This window comes from Coenobita brevimanus, chromosome 39, assembly GCF_032717465.1.
Source record: "Coenobita brevimanus isolate Jiangsu-jjx chromosome 39, ASM3271746v2, whole genome shotgun sequence".
NCBI classification, from domain to species: Eukaryota; Metazoa; Arthropoda; class Malacostraca; order Decapoda; family Coenobitidae; genus Coenobita; species Coenobita brevimanus.
Window position 1 is genome coordinate 13,518,805 of NC_136992.1, and position 19,466 is coordinate 13,538,270.

The 19,466-nt window shown below is 42.3% G+C and overlaps 1 protein-coding gene across 1 annotated transcript in view; it reads right to left on the reverse strand.

The window, feature by feature from the left end:
- Positions 1 to 19,466, reverse strand: part of Sf3b3 (splicing factor 3b subunit 3) — a 262,909-nt gene that overhangs the window by 177,585 nt on the left and 65,858 nt on the right. The window contains exons 5-7 of the mRNA XM_080270145.1: positions 13,905 to 14,052; positions 5,320 to 5,426; positions 4,787 to 4,897 (exon numbers count right to left, since the gene is read on the reverse strand). Of these exons, the coding sequence (XP_080126271.1) occupies positions 4,787 to 4,897; positions 5,320 to 5,426; positions 13,905 to 14,052 (366 nt within the window). The remainder of the gene's footprint in view (positions 1 to 4,786; positions 4,898 to 5,319; positions 5,427 to 13,904; positions 14,053 to 19,466) is intronic.

A 19,466-nucleotide genomic window follows, 5' to 3' on the forward strand; every position in this document is an offset into this window, starting at 1 on the left:
CTCTCAGTTCTGCTAGGCTCCAGGAGGGCATCTTCATCGGACCTCATATCCGGGAGGTGCTGAAGGATGAGGTATTCGAGAGGAAGCTCACCTTGAAGGAACTGAGAGCATGAGAAGCATTTAAGGCAGTCTGCCATGGCTTCCTTGGTAATACATGGGCACTAGATTACCAAGAGCGTGTCGAGAAGTTGTCGCAGGCTTATCAGGATATGGGGTGCCGAATGTCTCTCCAGATTCACTTTCTCCACTCCCACCTCAACTTCTTCCCCCAGAACCTCGGAGCAGTAAGTGACGAACATAGGGAAAAGTTCCACCAAGATATTACTAAGATGGAGAGCAACTACCAAGGCAAGTGGAACCCCAGCATGATGGGGGACTTCTGCTGGATGCTCCTGCGCGACATCCCGGAGGCAAAGTACACCAGATCGTCCAAAAAAACTCACTTCTGATTGTCTGTAGTACTATGGTGTGTATATATGCTTATATCCAAGTAATGGTAATATTTAGTTCTGTCAGTGTTCTGTGTCTGTTTTGTTTCGTTCTGTAATATGCCATTTTAATATATGAAATAAACTCATTATATTATAAATATATGCATTATAATAGAAAAAGGTATATGTGAAAGCAAAAAAACTAGAGGTGATAGACCAAAACTGTTTAGAAATTTGAATTAAGCATATCAAAATTAGTCAAAAACACCTATTCACATGCTTGCCTCAGATTTTTTTTTTTTTTTTTTTTTTTTTTTTTTTTTTTTTTTTAAACCAGTGTAATGTCATAAGGTACATAAAAAAAAAAAAAAATGAAAATTTTGCAGATCGGCAAACGTTTCTTTCTTCCTTTCCTGCCACCGCTCCTCACCTGTCGAGGCGCCAATGGTTCACCATGTGTGAATTCGAATATCTGTCGCACCTAAAGTAAAGTGAGTCTTAAAATGTACATGTGTAAACAAGACTTTTTACTCAGGACTGCATATTTTTTCAGTTCTCCAAATATGTGACATGCCGATTATTACACCCTGGATTAAACAAGTACTTGACATTTAAAACTGGCAGTCTGTTCTCGAACACACGTAGAAATTTCGGGGGAGGCCCGCGCTCCCATGGCCCCCCCCCCCCTGGATGCGCCACTGACCCGAGGCGTCCCGATAACATATGGATACATTGCAACACTTTGTCACGGTGAATCCCGATAACGTATCCATATGTTTTGCAAATGCAAAGTCCGTCATTTCCACAATTTTCAAATTTCACACGTAATTTTTGGTAGGTTGATGCAGGACACCTTCCTCTACCTGCCGCCCGGCAGGGACACTGCCTTACCCCACGTGACCTCCCCCTCTTCCTGCACGCCACTGTCTCGGCAACTCATCTGTTATCAGTGACCTGGCCAGTAAAGACATGTCGCTCCACATTACGAAATTCAAGGCATGAGTGGTTCCTCAATCGATGACAATGTGGAGGACAAAGATTACGTGGTGCTAGAGGAAGAAACGAGCAGAAATGATGAGGTAAGGTCGCCAAGGAAGGTGCAGTAGGTTGATGTGTTTGGCGAGTGAAACAACACTTATATCGCCTATATTACTGTGTGAAAACCAATATATTCTTGTACTACATATAAATTCATACCAAATGAACAAATATCTACCTATTTTGAGTGATATGCAATGGTTACCACTCCACAGAAACACGACAGCCACAGCGCGGCTGCAGAGAACATGGTACCAGGTGTTTAAAGGGGCACCTGTTTATACCACTTCTAAGCTCAGGTGAGCACTTTGGGGGGCATTTTCCAATGTTTCTCATAAAAAGCGGAAGTTTTAGCCAAAAAAAAAAAAATCGAAAATCTGCCAGGATTGGAGGGGGGGAGGGAGGTCAGTGGTGAAAAATGGGTCGGGACAAGTCAGGTTAATGTTGGGGCTGAGTAACCTAGCCCAAGACCCCCAATCTCCATTTGTAAAAAGGGGATTGGGTGATGGATGAATGGATAAATGAACATCTCCTTTGATTGTAAAGTTTTTGGTGGCTGTATGAGTGAAGTCATAAGTATAAACACAATCTTAAACACAATTTAACCCCCCCACGCACCATGACGCAATACAAGTCACTGTCCTTGCAATCTGGAGAGTAACCGATGACACACTATGACACAACTTCCCTATAAATGATCGTAGAAATTATTCCTGTGGCTGAAAGTGCGTCAAATTTTGGTGAGTCAAAGGTGAGGGTGGCCAGGTCTCAGGGAAATATATGGCAACACCCAACAGCCTATCACAAGGACAAGCAGTCTATTTTTAGCCCAATGTCCTCTCAGCAGTCAGACTAGGAGGGTGTGTGAGCGCGTGGCCGGCCATCTTATTCCTCATTTTCTATTACGTCACCATCCATACCTTACGTGTATTATAGTGATAGCGTGTTATATATAGTGCAGTGTGCTAGTGAAGAAATTGTATAAGTGTTTTTTATATAATATCAGAGAAATCCAAATTTGAAATTCATAACCGACTGTGCCCGTTCCCCTGCTATACACTGAAACAAACCAAGATGGCAGGCAAGGGCTTATCAGAGGAGGAGTAATTGAAATATCTGTTCAGTAAGATGGAAAGTGAGGAAGAAAGTGACAAAGAATCTGGTGACAGTGAATATGAGAGTTACTGGGGTGAGGAGGAGAGAGAGGAGAGGAAAGGGAGAGCTAAATCCTCCTCCAGGGGACTAGATAAACCCAAAGCCGCAGTCAAGGCCAAGGCGATTAGCACAACCACAGCTAGTAACACCAGCACTACCACCACTGGTGTCACCACTGCCACCACTGGTATCACCATTATCACCACTGGTATCACCACTGCCACCACTGGCATCACCAATGCCACCACTGATGTCACCACTGCCACCACTGGTATCACCACTGCCACCACTGGAACCACCATGACCACGAAGACTGAGCCATCTTATCGCCACCTCTCTTCCACCCCCCCACTACAAACACTGACACTGTTACCCCCACAGTCACCCTACACTCTCACAACACTCCAACCTGCCTGCATCTCACCACCCATCCAAGATATTTCCATATCATCTTCCCCTACGAAATCATCAAAGTCACTGTCCCCTTCAGACTTCATTCCCCCTGAATTTCAGCCATCAGCAGCAGCAGCACCACCACCACCACCACCACCACAACCATCTCCACCATAATCACCTCCACCACAATCATCTCCACCACTACCATCACCACCACAACCATCTCCACTACTACCATCTCCATCACCACGATCACCTGAACCTTCATCCACCCAACCATCATCAACACAATCGTCATCACCATCACACACACACACACACACACACACACACACACACACACACACACACACATCACAAATACTCACACACACACACAGGCTATGATCGTACCTTTCCTCCTCTCTGCAACTCCATCTCCTCTCAAGAAACACTACAACACTGCTAGAGGATGTGAGTAACCAGATTATTTATCTAGTTTTTATGCTATTGTACTGTAAGGTACAAAATGTGTGTTTACTATATATTCTCAAAGGGAAAATGCGGTGCATTTCATTGCTATTCTCTTAGTCATTTTACTCGTAAAGTATGGGTCGCATCAAAAATCCGAAGAAAGCGTGATCAAGCTGATGATTTCTTATGCATACTTTTGTAAAGCAAAATAACCTATGTGTACAAATAATTATTTGTGGTAGGTGGTGGCGACCATCATCCACTCACTTGATGTAGTGCTGCCTACTTCCTTAGCTTTTATCATTCTTTTTCTGTGCCTGCCCTCCTCTCTTCCTATTTCTCCTATCTTTCCTGTCACTTCTTATTCCTTTTCTTTCCTTTACAGGTGGCTTTACATTGAGTGACAAGCCAAATGGTTTCCTGTAAGCCAAGAAACCATTTACAACGCTGGGTGGTAACCATATAACCAAACCATACGTGCTCCCTACGTGTCAACAAGTGGGTTGGTGGAGGGTTGGTGCCCCTCCCTGTAAAACAACTAACTCAGTGTCAAATGGCCACCCTTTGCAGGATTGTGGTGTCTGGCAATGGATGGATGGATGGGACAAATAATTATTCTGGGAAAAGTTCTGAAACACAAACATACACAGCCTTCGGGCCGGAGCGTAGGTGCTGTCACTGCGCGCAACCCATAGTAACTTTTCAAAATTCATTTCTCAATAACAGTAAGTGTTATAACACTGTGAATTATATCATGGGCTTCCATAACCTTTGGGCTACAAAACTGGAAATAATTTACATATATGTTTGTTACAGTGTCACTAATAACATACGAAATAATAAATAAAGCTGACATTTTCAGGTGATTTTTTAATTTCTCGATTTACTCAAAAACTGTTGGACGTATCATATTGCAACCAGGCTCATTGGAAAGCTTGAGAAATTCTGCATATAAACATGTACTATGCAACTGCGCATCCAGGAAAGTTATTGGAAGCTAGCATTCACCTAAATAAGGTTTTTCTCACTTCATTTCTGTACGTTTATTCACGTTTTGTTTTTTGTTTTCTTTTGTTTTTTCGCTTATCTTATAGTAAAAACATCAGCGATGATGATGGGCTACAATTTATAACAATATAAGCATTTTCCATAGGGTAAATTTGGCCTTAGAATTTTTTTCCTTTCTGCGTGAGCGGAGACAGCCTGAGCGGGGTTTTGGTTCTGTGGGGGGATACGGACTCTTATTGGAAACTTATGGTGTGCTAGAGGGTTAAACTTGACAGACTTTATGAAAATACAGCCCCAGACCTAACCTTAAATATGTCACCCTGCTCAGTCTGTGCCAGGAAGAAAAACATGGACCGGGTCTTGTGTGTGGCAGCACAGATGAAGATCATCCCTCGCTCAGGATCATCCAAGTCATTCTGAAATAACAACACAGAATAACTAATATGTTCATGAGCATATAAAGGCAGTATGACACAAACACTTTTTATCATCATAATTACTAATATCATTTTGAAGTTTCTTCCCCAACCCATGGATAAACTGAGTTAGAATCCAGAGAACAAGGAGAGTACAAAATGGGAGGGAATTATCAACAGCATGCCCAGGCAACTTTATCTCTCATTTTATAATGACTTAAACTTGATAACGCTGTTGCAATAACTTCAGAAGAATTTTTTTCACATGAACTGGCCCATTCATCACCACAATATTTCATCGGCCACAATGATGGCAGTTCTCTCAATCTTAAAGTAGGCAAGAAAAGTTGAGGAAATGCTTCTGAATACTGAAGTTTCATGGCTTACTATGGCAAAACAAGCAGCAAGCAGTTCGTACTCACCCTCCTTCTGGGTATAGGGCAGCGGATGTCTGGCTGATCACCAAGATTCTTATACGTGATGTAGTTCTCAGAGCACACAAGCACACCAGATGGACCATCATTACCACCTATAACACCAACCACTCATTACACATCTCATAGTTAAATAATAACAGACAAAGACAGTCCATCATTACCACCTGCAATACAAAAAACTCATTATAAAACACTCCATTTGATAGTTCATTCAACATTTATTCATCATATTACACATTTCATAGTTAAATAATAACAAAGACAGTCCATCATTACCACCTACAATACAAAAAAACTCATTATAAAACACTCCATTTGATAGTTCATTCAACATTGATTCATCATCTAATCCAGTGTTGCCCTCTGAGGAGCGTAGAAGCCCGGGGCTAGGCAAGTTGGTCCTGACATTTAAGATGAGAGTGACCAGCCTCACTCATCCCTGAGTGGCATTACGTGAGCAATAAATCCCAACCACCCTTTAGTTATGAACCGACACAGGCTCAATCCAGATGGAGCACCTTAACTACCCAGCAAAACACCAGGCCCAATAGTTTGATTATAATGTTACCACCCAGTGCAGTAAATGGTTTCCTGGTGTAAAGAAAACCATGCACCCTGGATGGTGGGCACCCCCACTTACCACCAATTTGATAGTAATAACAATAAAAGATAAAGACAAGCAATCATTACCACCTAAAACACCAGAAACTCAATACACATCGACACTAGACTGTAAAAATAACAGAAGATAAAACAAGGCACCAATACCACACCATCATTGACACCAACTCATTAGGGTGAAACAGGGTAATTTCCCCACGACGCCAATAATTCCAATTCAAAGGCCCATAGCTCCCAAACCATTGCATGCATTCAGCATCTGATGGGCTTAGGTTTTAAAGGAATGCCAACCTAACAAGTTCATGTAAAGTTTAGATCCACTGTGCAAAAAAATGGCATTGGAGAAATGAATTTATCAAAATTTTTCACTATTTACTGCATCAATAAAACTAGAAAAATAACATTTTATTTACCCACTATTTACATATTTCAGTTAAAAGTGGTTCAGAACTCTTTGTACTGTTCACATGCACACACACATGCATGCACACATGCACACTCTCTCTCTCACACACACACACACACACACACACACACACACACACACACACACATACAAACAAAACAGTACCCTGCCATGCACTCGTGCCATAGGATTTCCCCCCAACCAACTTACCAACCATGAAACAATCAGTGAAACAGTGATGGATGCCACTGATGTAAAGTTCACCCAATACATGGCATAGGCCCTACTGTATGGTAGCCTGGCCTACCTGAGCCTAGTTATAATCAATTGTGTATGATGTGTAGTATTATAACAATAATCATCATCATCATCATTATCATCTGGACCTCCTTTCCCACACTAGGGCAGGGTAAGGAGTTGCAATGACCAGACAGCCCAAATCTGCCCAATCCAATGGGCCACACTTCGATTTGCTCACCTGGGGCTGGATTCACTAAGCATTTAAGGCGCCAGATCTCCTAACGGTGCCTAAAGATACGATGCTGAGGCAGAATCAGTCATTCACAAAGCATGGGCGCCGCCATCTTGCACCAAGATCTGGCGCTGGAAGTTAAGTGCTTGGAGGACATACCTTAATCTACATCACAACCCGGAGTCAGTGTGTTTATCAAGTATGCAACCTCTCGGCCTATCATTTGCCTTTGTCCCTTTTCACTTCTAATCAACGTTGTAAAAGAAGAAATTGAACAGACAGAAAGATAAAAGATGTGCCATAATCGTTTTTAGTGATCCTAAGAACTCTGGCAATACCTATTTCTTTGCAAGGTAATTCGAATGTGTCAAAAATAAACATGCCACCAGGAAAGCCTCCACTGGGGCCGCTTGGGCAGTCAGCTGCCGATGTTTACTGTACAGCGATGGAGCTTGTGGCTATGTATTTAGCTCACCGACATTTATGTCGAGAGAGCAGGTTCAGAGACCCATTAGACCCTCTCCATGTGCATGATGAGCATTTGCAACGATATTAAAGGTTTCCACGACGTGAAATCAGACTTTCAGCAGTTCATGCGTTGATAATGGATGTGCTAAACAATGACGGTTTGATATACTAAGGTAATTAAACTTATATGAAGACAATAACTTTATTTCACACATGGCAGTGGAATTAAGGTGTTAAATAAACCCAACAAACAATACCTGAACAAAGCCTATGCAATACAAACCATTTCATGCATCAATATACTGGATAAGGTAACAAGGAAAATCAAAATGAATGACTTCTTTAGCAATATAAAAGCTCAACATTAGACCAAAGCAAAATTATTACTGATTTATGGGATCAATTTTAGCCTCTGGGATATAGGAAGTTTTTCTAAGGTAATTGCTTACAATCCCAAATGATTCTTAGTCGTTGATGCCAAAAACATAACCCACCTCCCTCCCCCCCAAAAAAATGAAATGACTTCTTAGTTTTAGACTTTTATGATCAAGCTAACCAAAGAGTTATAATCAAATCCTACCTCTACCAGTAACGCCTCATGAATGGGTTAGGTTTGTTTGATATGGTAAGTTAGAACAAACAGCTTACATCCTCACAGGCACTATGTAACTAACAACAGAAAAATGCATTTTTTTTTTTTTCTTTTTTTTTTAACCTAAAATTTTCTTAGCCTGCTTCATTGCCTTGGCTGCCTTCCCCTTAACTTGTAATCTGAAATCACGAAATTCCTTCCTCACTTCATTGCTCTCCCTTTTCCCTCTGTTAACACTATTCACCCTATAGGTAATAGTTTCCCATGCTAGCATCTTTGCTTTCTTTGTAATGTTTGTGTTTAGTGAGGGAAAAAAATTGTTTTTGTTTTGGAGACTTCATTAATCAAAACTAAGAGGGTAAATATTTCCTTTGTTGTCGTTTCCTATTTTTGGTCTGTTTTTTTTTCCATTTGATAGTTTTTTTTTTTTTTTTTTTTTTTTTTTAAGTTCATCTGAGTGTTTTGAGGCCTCATTTGATGTGCAAATGAATAATAACCATAAAATGACTAAGACAATATGATCAGAAATACAGTATTAGTAATTCTGGAAAGAAACAGCCTACTGTAAGTGTTTAACTAAACCTAACCTAACCTAGCTTAACTGTACCTAATAATTTAAACCTAACCTAGCTTAACTGTACCTAATAATATAATCTACCCTAACCTCACCTAACCTAACCCAACCCAACCCAACCCAGCCTAACCTAACCTAACCTAACCCAGCTCCCTGTTGGAAAGTTGGGAAACGAAATCCTCCTTTCAGCATGTTGAGCAAGATTTGGTAATATTCACTTGCACAGAATAAAACACATACAGGCATACACTATATGACAGCACAAATCCACTGGGTATGGTAAGATTGAGCACTAAAGAAATGGCTGGTAAAGGAAATAAATACCACAGAGAGTTCGTCTCCTGAAAGGTTAGGACGTTTCTCGTTTTGTTCTGTTGGACTTGGAGTTTTTATTTCCACTATATATTTCGCTAAAAGAACTTACGTCGAGTTAGTTTCTGATGTCACTTCCTTCTGTTGGGTTGAGGACTGTGTTTTGTGTGTGGTGCATGCTCTCCCCTCTGCGCTTGTGTTTACATTAGGGAGACAAACAGCTGATATGAGGGTTCGCTCCGTGATTGGTTGATCACGACAAAGCCTCACTTGTAAGATTCTCTGTCACTGGCTGAGCAGAAATCAGCTGATGACGGCCAATATAAGGCGCGTACAACTTATGACAGGGGTACAGCGCCATAAAAATTTTTAGTGAATATCAAACTCTGGTGAGAGATACAGCGCCACAGAAGTGCGTAATCTGAGGTGCCAGATCTTGCTCAGGCACCTGAAATTACGACGATGTTAGTGAATCCAGCCCTTAGAATCCTAACACTATCTGATACGCCAAAACATTTACCGCGTTCAGCAGCTTCACATAAACGTTTCCAATAGAGTCAATCCAGATGCTGTCACATTAAAAAGGGGTGCCAAATCCCTGATAATGTGCTTCTCCTCAAAATATTCATCCAGTCAACTTGATCTCATAACAATAATAACCATCCATCCATCCATCATTCAATCCTATGTTACCCCATGAGAAGTGTAGGATCCAGGGGCTAGGCAAGTTGGTCCTGACATTTAAAATGAGAGTCAGAACAACAGTACTGTAAGTACAGAAATCCCTCCACTATCCGATGCAATAGAGCCAAAGGCATGTCCGGAAAGTGGGTCCGTCCAGATAGTGGGCCCCTGCCTCCTGAACTGGTACTTATGGACCCTAACTCAGCCTAACTCAGAAAACCACCTACATAACTCTCTACCGGACATGCATAGCACCTATTTAAGACCCTATACACACAAACAAGGGACAGAAAGTATGAAATAAATGAAAAGGAACCAGAGAATGAGGAATTAGAAGTGAGCATGGAAAATATTTAGCAGTGAACAGGGTACTTTACAATACATCCGTGGCCGCTCGTTAAGAAGGTTAACCCGCCTCCTCTAAGGCTCTGGCAGTGGTGAAAATGCTCTTGAAGCACGTACAGTAATCCGGCGTTGTGCTGCATTTAATCCTTTGCACTATGAGTTATAATTGTTCAACACTGCACATTCTGTTCTTGATTGCACCATGCCAGTTTTAACTGCGAGTTTACACTCTGTACTTAATCTTTGCACTCTGAATTCTAATTTCATAACACTGCACAACACCGTTTATTCACAAAAACGAGCACGTGCAGCATCCATTGAATGAGCATTTAGTCAAGATGGTAGTTAGGTGGTAACTGGGGAGGGATCAGGGAAGGCGGGAAGAAGCACCGAGCGTAAACATGGCTGTTTGGTGCTGCGCACCAATTCCAAAGTACGGATGAAAAAAATGTCGGAATTTTTTTTTTTTTTTTTTTTTTTTTTTTTTTTGGGTTCCAAAGGCCCAGGCCCAATACATCCGGAAAGTGGGGAGTCCGGATAGTGGGCGACCAGATAGTACAGGGATTACTATAGCAAACTGTTTGTTTCATTTTTGAAGGCAACATACCTGCATGCGTCGGCCTTTGTCACCTAATGGTGGCTCTCCCTGCTGTTTGATCTCTGGCAGCTTCCCTATTCACTCCCTTATCCCTGAGATCACAATCAATGACCTTGTCCCAGGTCTTTTTCAGTCTAACTCTTGCAACCATATCCCCAACATCAACACTCCTCACTTGCTGCACCCAATTATCATCCCTCATCCTCTCCACATGCCCAAACCACCTCAATCTACCTCTCCTCATCATGACACCAATACACTCCAGTCCCATCCTACCCCTCAACTCTTCCATCATAAACCTAGCTCCCCCACGCCTCACACTCAGGGACGCAGTGCACATCCTCCTAATCATTGTCCTTTCTGTACATCTGAGCTTGTGAATATGTCCTTCCATTACTGCCCAGGTCTCAATACCATTCACCACTGCACTCCTAACACATGCTGCATACAAATATACCTTAGCACAGAGGGACAGCCCTCTCAATGTCAGCAGAGGCAACAGCTCCCTGAACTTCTTCCAATCACTCCTCACTCTAGCCACAGAACTAGCTCAAGCCCCACCTCCAGCATATAAGAAGTCTCCGAAATAACAAAACTCTTCCACACACTCAAGAGACTCGCCAGCAAGTTCAATCCTTTCATGCCTGACAATCTCCACCTGCTCTCCTCAACACATTGCACACATGAAATCAGCATTATCTCGCAGTCTACCTCTAATACCACTGCATCTCGTATGAACCCACTTATCACAGACACCGCACAAGATGGAATTACGTACTTCCCATGCCCCTGAGGCAAATCGCACATGGCCACTCTCCCTCTTCTTTGACAGTACATCCCCAGCTTTAGATACCATCAATTTTGTTTTATCTCCATTTACTCTTAAGACCTTATGCCCCATACCATCTCTTCACTTCCTAGATCTTTACTCCACCTCCCTCCATTCTCTGCAATCAATTCAAAATTATCAGCATACAACACCTCCCATGGAAGACCATTTCTGAAGCCCTGTGAGAGGGCTTCAAGTACCATGATAAACAACAAGGGGTTCAAGACTGACCCCTGGTGCACACAACATTCACAGTAAACTCGTCATTCAAGTCTCCATTAACCCTTACCTGGGTGCAAGCACCCACATACATGGCCATAACCACCCTAACCAGCACTCCTCAATCCCAGGCTTTCTCACTGTCAACTTCACCACCTCTCTAGGGACTCTGTCAAAGGCCTTCTCTAAATCAACAAAAACAAAGTACAATTCCCTTTTCTTTCCTAGATATATTTCTTGAATCTGTCAAACAATGAGTATGGCATCAGCAATCCCTTTGCCTGGCATAAACCCAAACTTTCTCTAATTATACCTTCTAGAACTCTCTCCATTACCATCATTATCTGGGCTAAGAGCTTTATGCCTGTATAATTCCTCTTTCCGGGGCATCGCCCTTCCCTTTGTACACATTTACAATTACACTCTTCAGTCAATCATCTGGGACAACACACTCATATATAACTGTATTTATCACGTCAGCGCCTAACCTCACTTGTATCTCCTGAGGCTTCCAACATTTCAGCAGTCAACCCAGACACACCTGCTCTCTTCCACACCTGCACCCTGCCTATTGCCCCGCTCACAGTAGAAGCATCAATCAAAGGCCATGGGCCAAACAGTGGATCTGCAGGCTCCAAACCTTCCCTGTTCCAGTCAAACTCCTCATTCAACAACTGATTGTAATGCTCTCTCCATGCATCTTTAATATTCCCACTATTCACCACAACACTTCCTTCATCATTCTTCACACACTGCTCACCTATGAATATACCAAGCAGTTCTTAAAGGCACCCAACACACGTCACTAAGTTAGACAATGGAGTCATCTATTATCAGGCCAAATTATCTAACTAAATAAAGGATTTACAGGCAGCCCCAGTTATATACAGTAAAAGTTCGATTAACCGGAATGCATGGGGATTCTTCCATTCCGGATATGGAATTTTCCAGATAACCGAATGTTACTCTTAGAAATTTTCTGAGGGTCAAACAAAGGAAATAGGGCCAAACTTGGGACTTTATTTCATAGTGTACATTATTCAGTATTAGATACAGTACAGGCAAGATACAGTACAGGTACACTACAATACACAAAAAAGACAGCAAGAGAAATTGTACAGGACTGAACACAAACCAGCAAACATTACCAAAAATTATTTAAAGAAAAATTTAGCATATGTTACAGACCAAAAATAATTTTGAAAACTTAGCTGCATACACTACTTTATCCTGTACTGTACGGAACTGTTCAAGAATTATGGAGGGATCATCAGGATCATGCAATGAGGATTCAGACAGCGAAGAAGGAGTAAAGGAAGGAACAAGGTCAGGAGCTGAAGAAGTGGAAGGAACTGGGTCAGGAGCTGAAGAAGTGGAAGGAACAGGGTCAAAATAGCGGAGAATGGGAGATTTGAATCGGCGGCGACCGGTATCTGGAATATTTTTGACCCCATGCCGGATCTAATTTGTGTTCTGGTTATACGGATGTGCCGATGCATCAGATGTCAGTTAATCGAGCTTTTACTGTATTAAAGTCATGCTTGTGTTCCAAAAAATAATAACTACTTCAATACTATTGATATTGTAAACTAGTAGAATATGGCAAATCAGCATTAAAAGCAGCACTGGAAAATTAACAGGAAATTTCATCATCACCTAACCCAGTGTTGCCCCATGAGGAGCGTAGCAGCCAGGGGCTAGGCAAGTAGGTCCTGATATTCAAGGTATGAATGACCAGCCTCACTCATCCCTGAGTGGCATTACATGAGTAACAAACCCCAACCACTCCTTGGATATAAACCTGCACGGGCTCAATCTGGCACAAGTGCCTTCATTACCCACTAAACCACCAGATGCCATAATCTGGTTATATGGTTACCACCCACCATAGTATATGGTTTCCTGGTGTACAGGAAACCATTTGGCTTGTCACTCAGTGTAGAGTCACCGGCAGACAGAAGGAAGTTCAATGAATGAAGGAAAAAAAAAAAAAAAAGACAGAAGACAAAGGAAGGAAAGGAAGGAAGGAGGAGAGGAATGGGCAGTCACCTGAGAGCAGCAATATATCGAGTAATTGAATGGTGAGCACCCCATTTACCTGTAATTATCTGAGGATTCATAAGGGCTTAATTCAGCAAGATGGTTGGAATTTACTGCTCATACAATGACACTAGTGGAGGAGCAACTGGTCACTCTTACCTTGAATGTCTACACTACATAACCTAGCTCTGGACTCCTACGGTCCTGACAGGAAAATTAGCAACTAGATGACAGATGGAGGAATTTTCAGCTAAATTAATGTTAAAAAATGGCAATTCATTATGAACAATTTTTGAATCTAGTATAACCTTTTGATCATAAAAAACAGTTACTGCACATAAATAAAGAAATAAGTTTCAAAAGTTAACTCGGACAGAGATGATATAGTTAGCTGGAGATTCAAGAGTTACCTGGGACTGAGATGAGAAAGTTGGCATGTTCCTCGAGCGGCTCATGATACTTTCGCACCACGTGGTTAAGGCCCAGGTCCAGTTCATAGAAGGTGAGTGTTTGTTGTGTACGATGCACTGCCTCACCAGTTGGGTCTGTATCAGCTTCCTAATGCAGCACACAAAATATACATTATCAATATTATCATCTTACCACTACTACCATCAGCATTATCAAGCTATATAATCACCTGGATATACAACAAAAAATTAAAAGAAACACCAAACACTGGCTTGTCAACTATTTCCCTGGTAGAAATGCACATATTACATTCCAAGGCATGCCATCACAACACAAAATCTCTGTAACAGAATTCCACAAGGCTCCATTCTCTTCTCACCGAGAATCTTCAAACTATACATGCACAGTATTTTTACACCTTAGCTGCTACCAAACATTGCCTCATATGCATATCACATCACCATAACAACCAGACACCACACTGCATACAATCAGAACACTGCAACAGGACTAACTCAACACACTGCAGACTTGAACTAAGAAAAACGAGCTGATGATCACACCGGCCAAATCCACCACCACACTCATCACCAGCAGTAATCATGAACACAGTTACTCCCATCACATCGCATTAAACAATGTATGTGTGCCACATACACTCTCCACTATGATCCTTGAAATGACATATGACACTGAACTCACCTTGAAAGACCATGTACAAGTTATTAAGAGGTGGTGCACCCCCAGGCTCACTCAACGGACCCAGGGCAACTACAGAGTCATACTTTGGTCAGTAAAAAGATACCTCCTTACTCTACAAACATTACTTAAGATCAGTGATGTTCCTTTGCCCTATGCAGTAAGTACGGTATTAGATGGATGTCTCATCCTGTCTAATACTGTGCTCACTACAACACCATGCAAACCACAAAGGACAATGCCCTGAGCATCACCACTGGCTGCAACAAGACAACTCTCACAGCTCACATTTTGAAACTGAAGTCCTCCCTGTCAGAAACTACCTTGATATGAGAGGCACACAATTCTATGCAGTAGCCTGTGCCAATACACAATATCCCTGTCATTATATGACAAACACAACAACACACATAGGCTCATATAACAACCGCCACACAAACATTATCAAACCCTCTACAACAAAATCCCACCTCCATACATTCCAACACTAGCAATGAAGAAACACCAACATACTTACTGGTACTTCACATGCAGGGCAATATAACACCTCCATCAGAAGACTATATTACAAGCTTCCTCCTGACATCCAACTATAGGAGGTGTACTTAAACAGATGTGACTGAGTTCAATTAGCTAGGCTTAGACTGGACCTCACTCAGCTCTCCTCCGTTACCAGCTTAGATTTAGGTTGGGTGGAAACACAAACGGTATATGCCCTGCTTGTAGAATTGGCCCACACAAAATAATATTGTACACAGTCATTCCATGCAAATGTCAACCTTTAGTGTCAATCTCAGAATTGATCAAAAATATATAAATTATAGGGTAAAGTGGGATAATTTTGCCCCAGGGGAATTTTGCCACATCACCAACAGTTCCTATTCAAAGGCCAATAGCTCCCAAACTATTGCTTGGATTTGGCTTCTTTGGGCTTAGGTTTTAGAGGAATGCCGACCTAACAAGATCATGTGAAGTTCTGATCCACTGTGCAAAAAAATGACACTGGAGAAATGAAACTGTTTAACAAAAATTTTCACCATTTATTACATCAATGGAAAAAAAAAAAAAAAAAAAAAAAAAATTTACCCACTATTTACATGTTTCAGGTTAAAAGTGGTTCAGAACTGTCTGCATTGTTCACACACATGCACGCACGCACGCACACACACACCGCTCGCTGGTGCAGTGGTAACGTTCTCGCTTGTCAACTGGTGGACGGGAGTTCGCGCCTCGCTCAGGTTGCGAAAAGTTTCACTGATAAAGTGGGTGGTTACTGTCCCCCTCGAGCAAGGGGAACGGGTGCGTGCGTGTGTGAAGGTCACAGCCTTGCCCTTAGATCGGATTATATGAGCTCTCAGCTCCCTTCCGGGAGGGTAAAAGCTGACCATCACGACCATCAAGTGATCCTGACCGACCCGGTGAATTACTTAAACACACACATACTCACCAAAACAGAACCCTGCCATGTACTCATGCCATGGGAGTCCCCCAACCAACTTATCAACCGTGAAGCAATCAGTGAAACAACAATGGATGCGATCAACATAAAGTTCGCACAGTACATGGCACAGGCTCTGCTATATGATATCCTGGGCTTCCTAAGCCTAGTTATAATCAGTTATGTATGATATGTAGTGTGATATTGTAACAATAATAACAATAAATATTATACTCTAACAATAACAACATGAAATAGTTTCATTCATTCATCATCTAATGCAGTGTTGCCCCATGAGAAGCGTAGCAGCCCGGGGCTAGGCAAGTCGGTCCTGATGTTTGAGATAAGAGTGACAAGCTTCACTCACCCTAAGTGGCATTATTTGAACAATAAACCCAAAACCACCCCTTGGATATAAACCTGCACTGGCTCAATCCAACTGGAGCGCCTTAATTGCCCACTGAACCACCAGGCGCCATAATTTGGTTATAAGGTTACCACCCCATTGTAAATGGTTTCCTGGTGTATGGGAAACCATTTGGCTTGTCACTCAGTGTAGAGTCACCTGTAGACAGAAGGAAGAGTAAAGAATGAAGGAAAGACAGAAGAGGAAGGATGGAAAGAAAGGAGAAAGGAAAGGGGAGGCACCTGAGAGCAGTACTACATCAAGTGAGTGGATGGTGAACACCCCCACCAACCACTAAACAACAAATAGTCTGCGGTGAAATTACCCTGTCAGGCAGGGTAATTTTGCTGCGACTTTTTTTTTTTTTTTCTTCTGATCTTTGGCATGGGCCAAAAATTTTCTTTTTACAAAAACAATCATAGGTATCTTTAGCGGAAGGGCTGAATGTAAAGATAAAACAATAAAAATGTCAATATTCCATATGTGGTAGGCTGTATTTAGCAAAAACGATCATTCACGGCAATATCATTTTAAAGCTTAAACACTGAATTTTAAGAATCTGGAGAGAAATGTTTCTAAACTGTCTACTGACAATAAGACATTAAAAAATTTCATACCATATCACTGAAGAGGTTTGGAGGGTGAAGTGCTTGAAAGGGTACAGCAAGGAAGAAAGGTTGCTGGTTCTTTGAAAGCAGTGATAAGAAACAGGGAAGTGAGCATGGAAGTGAAAAAGTTACTACATGACAGTATTGTGATACCAACTCTAACGTATGGAAGTGAAGCTTGGACGTTGTTGGAAGGACACAAGTCAAGAGTGAGAGCAGTGGAAATGAGTTATTTCAGAGGAGCCTATGGAGTCATATGGAGAGACAGGCTGACGAATGAGGATATAAAGGAGCGTTGTGGTGTGGATGTGGATGTGATAGGAAGCGTTATGAGGAACACACTGAGGTGGTTTGGCCATGTGGAGAGGATGGAGGGTGAAAGACTGACGAAGAGAGTGTATGTGAGTGAGGTGGAGGGGGGAAGAGGGAGGGGGAGGCCGAGGATGAGATGGAGGGATGGGGTGGAGAGGTATATGAGAGAGGGGGGTGTGAGTTGGGAGCAGGGCAGTGAAATGGCGGGGGACAGGGCGACTTGGAGGTGATTTGTTTGTGGCCACCCCAAACGGGATTGAGGCGTCTGGCGATAGATAGATCTAGATAGATAGATAGCCACTGAAGAAAAATTCATGATGAAATTAGTGAATTTCTTGTCATCATTGGCCCAAGTATGTATTTGGAATGATGGCATTGGCTTTTATTGAAATAGCATTTATTTGAGTTTTAGCTGTCACTACAATTGTTTACATATATTTTGCGGTCAGACTGCGGCATGACCTTGAAGTGGAAGTACTTCAGGAATAACGAGTGACTTTTTTCTTTACATTTTTTCCATATACAGTTTACAAATTGGAGAAAACTAACATAACTTAATATTACAAACAGGTATCCTAGTGCCTAGCTAATGTTGCCCTGCGATATCTTATAAGAGGCTCTGGTAGGCCATATGCTCCATCACACGTTATATGCATAGCGTGAGGAACGTTACTGGAAAAAGATGTAACATTTCTCATGCGCAGCTGTAAACAAGAAAACACTGCAGTTACACTGAATTCAAGGAAAGATGGGTGGGTATGATGTGATGGATGGTAGTGTTGGGTGAGCAGGGTGGATGGCACTCGTGGGAGGGCTGGGTGGGTTGATGTGATGGATGGCATTATTAGGTGAGCAGGGTGGGTGGCATCTGTCAGTGGGAAGGGTGGGTGACCGTGGTTGGTGGGCAAGATAGGTCATCGGAATGTGTGGGTCACCAGGGTGTGTGGTGACATGGTGGGTTGCCAGAGTGGCTGAGAAGATTGTGTGGCCGGGGTGCTCTGCGTGGGTGGTTGAGTTGGTGGGTTGGGTGGGTGGGCGGGTTCAGGGTGGGTAGGTGAGTGGGTAGATGTGTTGGGTGGGACTGTTAGATGAGCTTGGTGGGTGGCATTTGTGGGTGGGCTGAGTGGATGGCCAAGCTCAGTGTGCTTGGTGGGTCACATAGGTGTCTGGGAAGGGTGAGCGCTGGATGGGTTGAGTGAGCAGGTGGATGAGTGGATGGGTGGATATGTGGCTCCCCACATGACAAGGCAGGAGTGGGACTTTTAGGGCTGGTAGTCATAAAACTTGTCACTGTTATTCAGATTCTAGTACAGTATATCGTTTAGAAGACGAATAAATATTTGGAATAAAATTCTATACAGCAAGGTCATTCTATCGAAATATGCTAAAACCTCACTATAATTACAGTAAAACCTCAATATAATGGACTTCAATAGACCGGAATTCGCTTTTATCGGAATCAAGGAACTACCGCGCTAAATTCCTGCCAGAAGCAGTCCGGACTGCCTGACCACTTCAATTATGTTCACCACAATATGGTAAATAAAAGACATGTTTATCAGTGCACAGTACAGTATTATTATACAGTACCCCCTCATTATCGACGTTTTTTTTATCGAAGGATTTGATTATCGACGGGTTTTTTTTCTGCTGGGAGTTAAATTATTATTATTAAAAAAATAAAAAATAAAGAATTGTATTGGCACCTCCTAGCAAGTTTGCGCGCCATCCCGCCAGGTGTCTCTGGCTGCTCGCGGCATGTTCCCGCCGACCCAACAAACAACAGCATCAGTACACGTTTGTCTGTTGTTCTCACATCGTGTTCGGCCACATCTATTGTGCTTTCGCGATCATCATGGCTCCGAAGCACCCTTGTAACACTCCAACTGGAAATAAGGCAGCTAAGAGAGCAAGGAAAGTACTTACCTTGGAAGTAAAGAACGAAATATTACAAAAACTTAGAAGTCGAATGAGCTATGCAGCGGTTGGTCGCGAGTATGGCATGAATAAGTCCAGTGTTCGTGGCATAAAACGGAGAGAAAAAGACATTAAAGATGCTCTGGCTTCGTGCACACCAAGATCGGCTAAAGTAACGATG